Source organism: Pagrus major, chromosome 21, assembly GCF_040436345.1.
Source record: "Pagrus major chromosome 21, Pma_NU_1.0".
Taxonomy (NCBI): domain Eukaryota; kingdom Metazoa; phylum Chordata; class Actinopteri; order Spariformes; family Sparidae; genus Pagrus; species Pagrus major.
In genome coordinates this window covers 10,792,087-10,804,934 of record NC_133235.1, presented here as the reverse complement: position 1 = coordinate 10,804,934, position 12,848 = coordinate 10,792,087, and the positions used below count along the sequence as shown (strand labels likewise).

The 12,848-nt window shown below is 42.4% G+C and overlaps 1 protein-coding gene across 2 annotated transcripts in view; it reads right to left on the bottom strand.

Annotated features, from left to right (window-relative positions):
• The window catches only part of LOC141017450 (low-density lipoprotein receptor-related protein 8-like), a 94,915-nt gene extending 82,452 nt beyond the window's left edge, over window positions 1–12,463 (bottom strand). For both annotated transcript variants that reach the window (XM_073492176.1, XM_073492177.1), the window contains exons 1-2: window positions 12,336–12,463; window positions 11,594–11,710 (exon numbers count right to left, since the gene is read on the bottom strand). In XM_073492176.1, the coding sequence (XP_073348277.1) occupies window positions 11,594–11,710; window positions 12,336–12,402 (184 nt within the window). In that variant the 5' untranslated portion in view covers window positions 12,403–12,463. The remainder of the gene's footprint in view (window positions 1–11,593; window positions 11,711–12,335) is intronic.
• Between the last annotated feature and the right edge of the window lie 385 nt (window positions 12,464–12,848).

The following is a 12,848-nucleotide window of genomic DNA, read 5'->3' as shown; positions in this document are numbered from 1 at the left end:
CAGAAAATGTACTTCAAAGAGCACTGTAAGTAGAGCAGGAAAGCTGCACGTATGCCAGGTGTTCCCAGCAGTCTGGCTGTCTGATAGGGCGAGCAGATGTTCTGCAATGAGTTGGAGCCTCCCGTAAAGATGCTCTGTTTGTCTTCATTCAAACCAAACGGGTGCCATTGGTTTCAATTTTGTAGTCTGGCTCGAGTAAGAGTTTCATATGCCGTGTTTACTCGTGGCCTCCTAGCCGTGGTTACTCTCTTACACTCTTTCTTCTCAGTGTAACATGATGTCTTCCAGATTGGACGGCGTAAGACAGAAAACACATCCTCAACTTTGACCTTTGAGAAGGAGAGACTGCAGGTGATTTCTAATGAGCTGCCTGTCTAATTCGCTACTCTTTATCTGAGCCGCATCACAACAATAACACTGCAAAACAACCACTCTAAAATCAATGACACTGCAGCACTCTTCATTCCAGCTCCCACCCCACAACCCCCACCCAGCTCCACAGCACCCACCCCCCTTGGCTCGTCGCCACGCCGCCTCCTCCTTCTCTCCTTGTATTTTTCTCAAAGCTCTCCATCGCTCTTCTTCCCCTTTCTCTGGTGATCCCTGTCACAAGGGATTACATCATTTTCCAAGCATGATAGGTACGCACAAACCAATGAAACACCCCACACTCTGTTGTGTATCAAGCTGTTCCGTGAGTTTTTTTTAGTGTGTCTATCGGTCGGTGACTGTGCGTGCCTGTGTGCATACATATTTGTGTGTGCATGCGAGTGGCCGATGGCTATGCATTTAAAACATATCTATCTCTAGGCGGAGCTTAGCTGCTGAGCTTTGATCACAATATTTCTCCCCAAAGCACATGAGGTCAGGGGTAACCCAGAGAAACCATCTGCCAGCAAATATTTCCCACATTTCCTAGCATCACGCTTCACACTTTCAAGAAAACTTCTGCAGAAGTACTGAGCAACAACTGTGGTGTTAACACATGCAGTCAGGATGAATCTTGAATAAGCATTAATTTCTTATATAGCCTATGATTTAAATATAAGCTTTCTAAATTAAAACAGGCCTGACCTTTCCTGATATGAGATCTGCCTTTTCCTTAAAAAGGACTGCAGAAAATCTATTAAAAGCTTCATATTACACTGTGATTAAAGTTAAAAATGATGGGAAAAGTAATTTCATTCCAAATTCAAAACCACGTTCTGGCCTCAGCATTTGGGAGTATTCGGCAAATTGGGTTTTTGCACATTCATATTTATATCAAAATCATCAAAACTCTTCTGGTTTTTCAAAGCTTTACAAAAGACTGATCATATCGTTTTCATTCCCTGAGGATCCTACACAACCCATTTCATGTGTGCATTAATATACATGTATGACTGAACATTTCAAAGAAAACTAAGACATGAAATGGTGCCTGCTGGTTTAAAATACTAAATTTAGAAGAGTGTCTTGCTGGAAAAAACTCTGCTGCTGTTCTACTAAAAAGCTCTGAACACAGACAGTAGGATAAGTTCAGCTGTTTTGTTATATTCTACCACTCATTACGTTACATTTTTCTACAGACGGTTCTACACTGAGCAGAGTGTCTGTAGTCTAGACCTTTGACACATTTGATCAGCTTATGTAAAAGCGCCCCTTCCACTAATTGGAAGGCTGCTTCTGTACGGACATAATTTGATCGTACCTCGCTGGCTTCTCGTACTTAAAGACCTACAGCTGAGTAAATTAGTCCAATTCCGATTTCTATTTGCTCATTGTTCAGGTAATGCAATGTTTGACTCTATTAAATCTCCATTAAACCTAGGTTTAGCTCATAAAGGCTGCATTTGTGCAGAAACTGCATCACAAATCACACCTCGACAGGGAAGAGATGCTACGAAACAAATAAAGAGTGACTAAATGTAATGAGTATTTAAATTTACATTTCCAGTAAGTCTTCACAATCACAGAGGAATGGGAGGCACCAGAAGGACCTGGGGTGATCATTCCAGTCTACGTGGTTTAATTGGGTTTTCCATGAAATTACAAAGAGGTTGTGTCAAACAATGAACTATTCTGTCCTGCATGGTCAGTATTATCTCTTATTGACACAGTATGTTCATGATATTTACTGTTAAGAATGTTAAAAGTAAATTCCTCAATTCACTGAATTTACCACTAAATATTATGTGTCTTTAGGTATTGGTAAAACTCAACTGATTTTCATTAGAACTGTAAACTGATAACTTGATATGAGAATTTTGTAAGCGTAATGGTGCCAAAGCAGGTCCAGTCGACAGGCTGTCATCTGATTACAGCTGGGCGTATAGTTTCCGTGTCCTGCATTAACATACACAAAGCTTCATTTTTTGAGTTTTGACCTGCACTCTATTACTCACATCATCTCATTGTGTCGTCATCTGCAACAGATGAATGGCACCCAGCTGGAGAATTAGCACCACCAACTGTTACTTAACAGTTGGTGGTGCATTAATTTGAAATTTCTTTTGTCAATTTTCTGGAAAGGTGGTTAATATCTGCAGTAGATTTGATGGAAATATGGCTATTGGAATTAAAGTATTTTCAGGGTGTGAGAGTGTTGGTTGGACAAAGCATTTTCACAGACTAAATGATTAACCAGTTGCACAAGACAGTAATTAGAATTGATCAATTGCAAATGAAAATAACTGGTAGTTATAATAGTATTGAATAAAATTAACAGAATTATTAAATCTCCCAGCCCTAACTGTAATTGCATCTGGTTGTTTACTGTTTAATCCCCTTTGTCTTTCTACCTTCATGACCCTTTGGAAGAAATGCATCGGCCACAGAACATTTCTGGCAAGGCACAATGGGTTTTACAGATGAGATGATGGTAGAGACATGCAGACAGGTGGAATGATTTCAAGGCAGTGACAGCTTTCATGCAAAGCTTGAACATTGTGATGGTGGCAATGTAATGAGTCACTGCATAGAAGAGGAGCAAGAGCAGGCCTTTGTTGCTACTTCTGTGAGTGGAGGTGACGCTCATAATTCATCCAGCTACACTGAATCATCAATAAAAAAGAAAGAGACTGGGGGCTTTGGTTGCTGTGTCACAGCCATTTGCTCATCATTTCAATTCTCTACCACACTCGCTGCTGACGCTCTCTGTTACCCTGGCTGGACTTCAGAGTGGCATAATGTCCTGTGTAGGTCTGTGATGATGAGTGTGTGTACTCATCCACAAACGGATAAATCAAAATAAAGTGAGACTCGCAGCCGCACTCGGCCAATCCCAGCATCCCTCGAGCTGTCAGAAAAGATTCACTGGCATGCCTGTTGAGTCACATGAAGTGGCATTTTTCACGGAAATGAGTCACAAGTTGCAAAGGGCCACAGTTCTTGCGATGTGTGCCAGCATCCTCCCTTGTGGGTCTGTTTTTTTCTGACAGTGATTCTGGATGAAAGGCACTGTCTGCCTGGGTGCCTCTGGCCCCAAGGCCTGGGTTCGCAGAGCAGGCAGCCTCTCTCAAACATCCAGCATGTGTCTTATCGATTTTCAAGCCAACCTGGGTTCATTTCACTGCCACTGCTGAATCACTGTGACAAAAATTTTAGCCACGAGTAGCAGTATCGAATGTAACATTTCCATGGTTTAGTTTGGTTGGATTTCCAGCTCCTTTCTTAACTCATCGAAGTAACATTTTGCCAGATGCGTACAGAGCCTCTCTTCATTTTTTATATATTTACAACTGTCAGCTGTTGTGAATATTTGAATGAATTCACTGCTCTATGTCTGCAACCTCTATTTTTTACTTGACATTTACTGTTGTGTTGTAAACACACAGTATGGAATTTCTGCACAAGGGGTTGGGCACTTTTGCAGTGTTTTTTTTAATATGGAGGCACCAGGGAGGGCAATCACCTGCCCCCGCGCTTGGGTCCACCAGTGCATATGATGCATCATCTGGTGTTTACCTGGAAGTTGTAGTAACAGGTGCCCAAATAGAATAAAATCCCAGCTTTCTCTGGGCTTGAACATTGTTAGAAATCTTTGGGATGATTTAAATACACAACTTAATAAAACGTAGGAAAGTTTAAACTTTAAAACAAAATGATTCAAGCGAAGGTACTAAGAAGTTGAATCAAAATCAGTTAAAGTTTAAGGCAAGAATCCAGCGTTAAAGTCACATAGATTATTCAGTTGAAAGCCCTGTGGTGCACAGACTACAGTTTATGCTGTTGTTTTATACCACAGCAGTATTTCAATGATTCAAATAAACTAAAACAGACTTTTTCATGAAGAGAGACACGCTGCTCAGAGTCCCCTAGAGAAATATCTACTTTTTTTCTTTGAAATGAACAGATAATTTATTAGAAGTGTAATGTTGAAAATGATGAGAGTGGGGAATAAATAAATGACCAATGAGGGCAAGAGGCTGTGGCTGAGTGATGTTTTATACCCCCACATTAATCCCCCCCCCCCCCCCCCCCCCCCCCCCCCCCGGCTCATTCTCTCTCTCTCTCAGCATCTTTGCTTAGCGACACGCAGTAATCTGAGATAATAGCTCAATTGCAGACTTCTTAATGATCACTTTGGCGAGCTGGCTTTGAAACATGCAGACACAGGGCAATAGGCCAGTAGGGCCAGCGACCAATCCAACAGACATGAACACAGCTGCACACACAAACACACATGTGGATAGGGACTAGACTTAGACTGTATCAGAGCAATGGCCTCTGAGAGTTTTTAGGCATCTGATGCCAACAGAAGCACTGAGCACTAAATGCATCATGGGAGAAAATGTTTCGTCACTGTCTAGTGGTCAGACTGAAAGCTGGTTTAAAACCTCATTAATACTTTATTAACTACTGGACATGAATTTCATTACGTACTGCATGTATGCATGTTACTTAATGATTAAAGGTTAAAAGAATTTCTGCATGTTTGTATTCAGTGCCTATGTGTGCTGTGTATCTTATTTAAAGGTAAACTTAAATTAAAATGAATTTCTGCTAATAAATCTTAATTATGTAGTTTGAGTTGAGTATTTATTTGGTCGGAAAGTGGAAGCTAGTTAGCCTAGCCTGATGGCTTCCACTTTATGAGTTTAAAAATACAAACATTAAAGCACAATGGGTAACTCCATATACACAAACTGACATTATGTGTTAACTTGTGAGGCAGCTGAATTCACAAGATCATGTGATCATGTGTTGTGAATCCATCTTGCTAAGCTTCAAGCTATGTGCTTGTGGACAAATCTGAGGGGGCCGGACCAGTCACTGTCCTATGAGGAACTACTGGCCATTAAGGACATGGTTTAGGTGTGACAACCAGCAAGAGAGGAGATTGTTTGTTTGAAAACAACAACGGTTGCTCCTCTAGAAGTTAACGTAGATGGTGTGATAGCATCAAAACTGTGGAGTTTATTTCCTTAGACAATATTTCCCATAAGACAAGCAAAGAACAGCATTAGGGCTGCAATGGAACAAGAAGACGTTAGATGTAGAGCTGCAAGTAGCAGGCTGCACACCTCCAACTTCTCATTGAGGTAACCAACTCCTTTTTCCTCATTAACATTATCAGGTTCCCGGTTAGCATTGGGTTTAACACTTTTGTTGTTGTGCTGCTCCACAAAGTACATGCCTTCAGCAACAACAGTTTGATTTTATCCTTGTGTCTTTTTGGCAGGTTAAGGCTAGGAAAGTTCAAATAATATTCACCAAAAAAAAATGATTCAAGAGTTCAACAAAAAAAGACAAGAATGAAAGACCCTTAAGCAATTCAGCAATAAACTACTAAGATAGAAATTCAGTTCCAAGTTTCTCAAATCTGTGCAGAGTAAACTCTCTTCACAAACAAATCAATAGAGGACCTCTGAAGCTTCGAGGTTGTTTCCACAGATATGTCTAATAATAGTTTTATTGTCTTTTGTGTGCAATAGCTGCAGTTTCATTATACTTTACATTTATTTATATAAGAAGAGAGGAGAATGCAAATTTCAGTTCAGTTAAACAAGTGCTTGATATTCTCATCAGGAACTCAAACTTTGAGAGCTACTTGCTTATGAATGAAAAAAGATCAAAGGTACACATAATAATGTAGGGTCAATTTGACTTTGACAATGCATTAATTCAACAATTTTTTTCCATAGAAAAGTTTGCTTTATCTGGGCTATTAAAAATTGGTGCATTAATTAAGGCTCTATCATGATTATGTGAACTGCAATGGGGAGAGTTAACAAGACATAAATTGACCACAGACCCAGTGGAAAACAAGCCTCATTGCGTGGAGAGATAAAGGCATAATCCCTTTCACACTGTGTACAGTTGTCAACAAAAGTGGAGATTACGGAGAGAATTTGATAGGAACACAAACAACCTCGCCGACTCACCCTGCAGGTCAGAATTATTTCTTTCCCCACTTTCTATCACTTCAACTCCACTTCTTTTTCTTATCCCACTCTCTTTGTTTTTCCACATCATCAACAACCACTCACTTTCCCTGCTGTCAAACCATCTCTTCACACAACACAGACAAGCAGAGGCAAAGACTGTGGGGGGAAATGCATGCTTGCAGACGTGTTTTCAACACTGATAAATCAAAAACACAACAAGAAGATGGGTCTCTTCCTCTTCCTGAGAAATCAGAACATTGCGTGTTACTATATTATTCTTCTGCACTTACAGATCTCAGCAGGCGGCCAAACTTACATAAAATTACCTCACATTTTAGAAAATACTGCTGTCAACTAGCCTGGCTGGGTCGTGTCCACACAGCCAGGAGAAGAACAACTTTTTGAAGAAGAGAAGAGAAGAGAAGAGAAGAGAAGAGAAGAGAAGAGAAGAGAAGAGAAGAGAAGAGAAGAGAAGAGAAGAGAAGAGAAGAGAAGGCTAATACAGACATAGTAGCTATAATGTAAATGCTACTGGGGCTAAATCAGGTCCCAATAGGTATGTTTGAACAGAAAAATGCAGGTCACACAGGTCAAGTGGGCTTTATAGAAGACTAGAAGAGATTTCTGACAACAAAGCAACAGATAAGCAAGAAACCAAATCCCATAATGTGAGGCCCACTTGCTTTCAGGTACCATTGAAAGGCTTGATTCTCTATTTTCTGTCATTGTACCTGAGGCATTTTAAAGCAACAAATGGCAGCATTTTAAGTTAAAGTCAGCGAGCGATCGTGACTATTGTCAATAGATGAGAAAGCACTCAGACAGGCTATGGTGTGTTTCAGTAAACATGACATGGTCGTGCCGACTGAAAGGCACCAAGGGGCAGCTGCGGCTCAGGAGGTAGAGCGGGTTATCCATGAATCGGAAGGTCGGTGGTTTGATACCTTGGGCAAGTTATTGAACCCCGAATTGGTCCTGATGGTTGTTCCATTGGTGTGAGCATAGAAATTTCATGAGGCGCTTTGGTTAAAGTGTGCTGTATGGCTCCTGATGAGAAGGTCACTGCCTTGCCTGGCTGCCTCTGCCATCAGTGTGTGAATGTGTGTTTGGATATGTGAATGTGGCATGTGTAGTTAAAACTTTGAGTGGTTAGAAGACCAGAAAAGCAATATGTTTAAGTGCAAGTCCATCCATTCCATGGCCTCACAGCTAGAAGCTCTATAGAAAAGCAACACTATGATTTGAGGAAAAAAAAGGTCTCACAGTGCAAGAAAGAATAGAAAATCCAAATTTACAGACCATGTAAGACATAAATAAAAGATACCTGCACACTGGATTTACACTTGTGGTTTTACTCTTTCTTCAACTAGTGTCAGATGTAAGTTGAGCAAAAAGCAGCTGCGGTCTGAACACTATTGAATGAAGCATTAAATAAGCATTAACCGAGGGAACAGGGATACTATTTGCATTTCTAAGATATTGTGAGTTGGCAGGGCTTTGGTTATAACACTGCAGCAGAGGAGGCTACATCCACTGAAAGGCTTTTGGACTAAAGAAATTAACAATGACTACAGGAGGTGTGGAGGAGCGCCAGCAGTTTCAAAAGCGAATTCTGCCTCTGAAGGAGTTGTGCGGATTTATTAGGTAAAATAACACAAAGCGAGGAGGCTCTGCTGACTCGGCATCACAGAGGAAAACAAAAGAACACTTTGAGCTCGACGTGGCGAATTGCCTCCCCGCAGGTATGGATGTTAAATTCATGAACATGGATGAAATAGATTGTTATCATATCCAGGGATGAAGAGGAGAGTCAAGCGTACAGGCTGAACTTTTGAAGGTAACACTGATAGATGCGAGCTGGCTGATATGCCGCTATAATCAGGATGAGGATTAAACAGCGGCTCCATGTCAGAGTTGGCACAAATCTGACTCTGAATTCAAGGCGGAATTCTTTGTCGCCTCAGCTGCTGTTGACTCCAGACGAGGCGACAGGGAGGGTGGCTCTGCATCTCATCCTCCCCACAAATGTTATGCAACCAGTAAACAAAACTGAGAGTTTCTATTCCCTTTCAACTTTCCAATCATTTGTCAGAAAAAGTACAGAGTTCATTGGTATGCATTCATGCCTGTTATGCATGTATTTATGCTTACATGCGTTTGGTCCACACTTGTGTCCATGCATACTCATGAGTGCAATTATGCATGTATGAATGTATGGGTGCATGCAGCGGGTGACTGGTCAGTGGGGAATAGAGTTTGGATGATGGGGGATGGTGATGGTGATGGGAGTGCTGTCTGGGGGTGGACTGGTGGGGGATGGGGTTAACGGGAACAGGGTGGAGGATGGAGGAGGATCGTGGTGCATAAATGGCGTGATACTGGTACGAGCAATACCAGTGTTTTACACCTGCTCGGAGAGGTTCAGCAACAAGCGCCCAGTCAGGTTGGAAATAAGGTGACACTGGCGTGACAAATAAGCAGCTGCAGCAAAGGTTTCTTCCTGTCAGCATATTTCATAAGCATGGTCTGTTGCACACATTCAGTCACTGGATGCCTGGGCTTGGCATTGTGTTGCAAAATAATGCATTGTGAATAAAAAGTGAAACCATCCGTTCAGCCTCTCAGAAACTTAATTCAAAAATGCAACCACTTCATAGTCAACAAGAAACTAACTGTGTAATTCCTGCACGGGATTTGCTGTGTGTACAAGCCTAAATCCTCACCGCACTCTCCCCCTGTGCAGCATATGTTGTACAGGTTTACACTTCACTGCACTACGCTGCCTGTCCCTATGTTTTTTATCCTCCTCAGATGGAGAAACAGAAAAAGGAGTTTACAGAGGCGACCCATGAGAATGATTTTAATAGTAACACATTAATTAAATATTGCCAGAGTTGCAGCCAGAGAGCCTCTCCTCCAAATCAAACAGGATAAAACTTGAACTAATATTCCGAGCAAGAGTCTAACTCTGCTGCGAAGGCAAAGCAGCCTCATCCGCCTGCCCACGCAGATACAGCCAGACACACGCAGGAAACGAAATGGAAACACAGTGAAGGCCACTCTCTAATATAATGGCAAGTAACACTGGACTGTCATAATCATCAAATGGTGGCTTGACAGTAGTGGGCGTTCAGGAGGAGTGTTTCCACTCAGAGCCTAAATGTGTCAGAAGCTCAGCCTGAGGTAATAAAACCCTCACTGACAATTTCCTCTTTCATTCATAAAAGAAATACTGATGAAATAAAGCCCGACACAGTAATGATTTCCTCCAAACATCACGGGTTTGTGTGTGTGTGTGTAAAGCGGTGACACATGAATGTTTCAGCAGCAAAGATGCTCCCAATGACCGGCTTTCTTTGGCATGCCTGAGGACTCATCCTGCTGGCCTCAGAGAGACGGGGTAACAATGGCAACACCTCCACACTAGCGCACAGAGGAGCCGTGAGGTGGTTGTATACAACAGGTCTGCGTGCGTTGGAGTTTGTGGTAGAGAGAAAACACAGACGGAGAGAGTTACAAGGAGAAACAGAGAGCGTGTATATATGCATGCATGTGTGGGGAGGTGCAGGAATTCCTCCCAAGCCACAATTAACCCAGACACAAAAGAACATAGCTGCACGGCAAACATGCAGGGCTTGGATTCAGCTTTGGCACAACTTCACTGGTTTCAGCGCAAGCATTCTTCCAGAATATAGGCCACTGGCTCGCAGTCAGAAAGGAAACTGGAATTCTATTATTTCTGCACAGAACAACACATCCGAGATACCTGTCAGAGCTCTGTGCACCAGACCGATGCACCACGCAATCTGTCTCTCAGCTGGACAGCTTTTTATTTGAAGATGATTGGAAAATGGTTCCACCCAATCAACCCTTGTTTTTTTTTTTTTTAAAACGTGCTTGTTGAGCTTGCTATATTTAGGTGTAGCAGGGATGAAATCACCTGCACACACTCTGGCCCTGGGGCACACACACACACACACACACACACACACACACACACATATATATATATATATATGCCTAATCCCCAGTCAGAACATGATTTTATTTGTGCCTCTTTGTAAACTCTGGAAGCTTTTACCTCTCCCTACAAATGAAGGCACTAAAATGCTAATAGAATAGCAAATCCACCATAAAAATAATAAGAAGTTATGAGAGGACAGAGACCTAAGGGAGATATGGGTGCATTTTCCACTGCAGCTCATTAAGACAGAGGAGCTTCTATACACATTCCAGTCAGGAACAGGCCATTAAATCAAGCTCTAATAGACAGCTGATGGAGCAGTTGCAGGTATTGTCTCTTGATAATATCAATAATATAAATCTAATTAGTTTCTTAAAGGAGAAGTTCACCCAAAAATGACATTGGCCATTATCTACTCACACACATGCCAGTGGAAATTCAGGTGAAGTTTTGTAGCTTCACAGCAAAACAGCATTACAGAATTATCCTTGACAACTGACTGGGATTTGTCTTAAGATGTAAGAAACAACCAAATAACTAACCATAACCATACTGTACAGCTCGTCTGCTGTAATCTGAATTGATTTAAAAGATGTTATTTTCACCGCTGACTTGTGGTCAAGCTCGTGCTTCCACTCCGTGTGCATTAATGCTTTTAGCTTGGCAGCTACAGCGAAGATTTCTGCTTTTAAAAAAAGGTGGAAAAAATGTCTTTTCAAAACAATTTGGGATTTCTGGGCTTCCAGAAACTTGGGACTTGGGATGCCGGACAAGCTGTATGGAGCCATTTTACTTTTTCCTATCCATTGTTTTTTTTTACATTTTAAAACAAGTCCCCATCTACTTCAGTTGTTTAGCAGAATGCTGTTTTGCTGTGAAGCCTCAGAAATATTTTGTGGACGATGAAACCTCACCTGAACTTTCCATCGGCATGTGCGTGAATAACTAATGACCGAATTTTCAATTTTGGATGAACTTATCGTTTGACTTTTGTAAAAAAAAAAAAAAAACTACCTAAGATATAAGAATACAAAAGGTTGATTTCATGGTTTAGTGCACATGTTCACACATTGTTCTGAGTGGGTGGGAAGAAAGGGAAGGGAGGAGTTGTAGTGACCTACTAATTGATGTTTTCACAATTTTGTGCCACTCCTCCAAACACCTTTTTCCTCTTTATCATGACACTTGCACTACACTTCAATCATTTCACAGTTTACAGCAGCATGCTTGTCTCAAGATTTCCACTGATTTGAACACTTACGACAGTTTTCTTCATCACTGTTGTCCGAGCAGTCGTCATCGTCGTCGCACCTCCAGATGGTCGGTATACACCTTTTGTTGTTGCACTGAAACTGTCCATCCTCACACTCATCCGTTGCTGGAGAGAAATAAAACAAAACAAGAGGGGGGGAGAGGAGAGGAGAGGAGAGGAGAGGAGCGTCCAGATGGATCAGTATACAGCAGAGGAGCAGTAACCCGCTTGTAGTTCAACTGTCATTTGCAAATGAATGCCTAATTGATATTCAGCGTTCATTCGGGTCAATTGGCTGCGGCTGCTGTGAGCGTCATGGTCTGTGTTCTTCTTTCAGTTATTGGTCGACTTTAACCGAGATGATCAGAAAAGTGTTGTGGGAGCAGCAGCAGCATCAGAGGAGGAGGAGGAGGAGGAGGCCCCGGACATTATTCTCCACAACGTGAGGACAAAGATTGAGAGTGGGCTGACGTTTCTCTACTACCTCTGATGCAGTATGGATGAGACACATGACAGACACGGAGAGAGGCTTCTCCCACACTCAGACCAACAGCCACCACGCAGCCGTCAACCACCTAGCTAACACACGTCCAAAAACAATGAGAGGAAAGTCTTCTTTTGTCTCTTTCTCTCTCTTTTTCTCTAGTACCGGCAGCTCTCACCTCCACAAATACACACACACACACACATCATATATTTCATTTCACTACCGTCTCACACGCGAAGGAAGAGAAAAACAAACACTACTGACCCTCCGAGAAATGAAGGCTGAGGACTACCGAGTGGAAAAGTAGCAGCGTCCTTATATCCGTCCACATTTCTGAAGCAGGTGATGGAGCTCATTCACATCCACAAAACAAAGCCCGGGAGCCGCTCGTGTTGTAGCGCTGCTGCTGCTGCGACGCTGCTGCCTGGCTCTCCGCCGTGAAACACCCCCAACTCCTCCTCCTCCTCCCTCCACCCCCCCTCCGCCTCACACACACACACACACACACACACACACACACACACACACACACACACACACACACACACACACACACACCCCTCCCTCCGCCTCACTGGCTGCCCGGAGCGTGACGACAGAGCGTGGGGGCGGGGCCAAGAGTAGAGGTAATATAATAGAGTAGAGCAGGTTGTTTTCTTCTGCTGTTCTGTTTAAAGACTGAGAATCTGGCCTTAACATTGGAGTCATCCTGGAGGGGGATACAGTTGATAGTCGATTGTTAAGCATCATTCCCGGATAGTCAACGCTTCGGGTTAA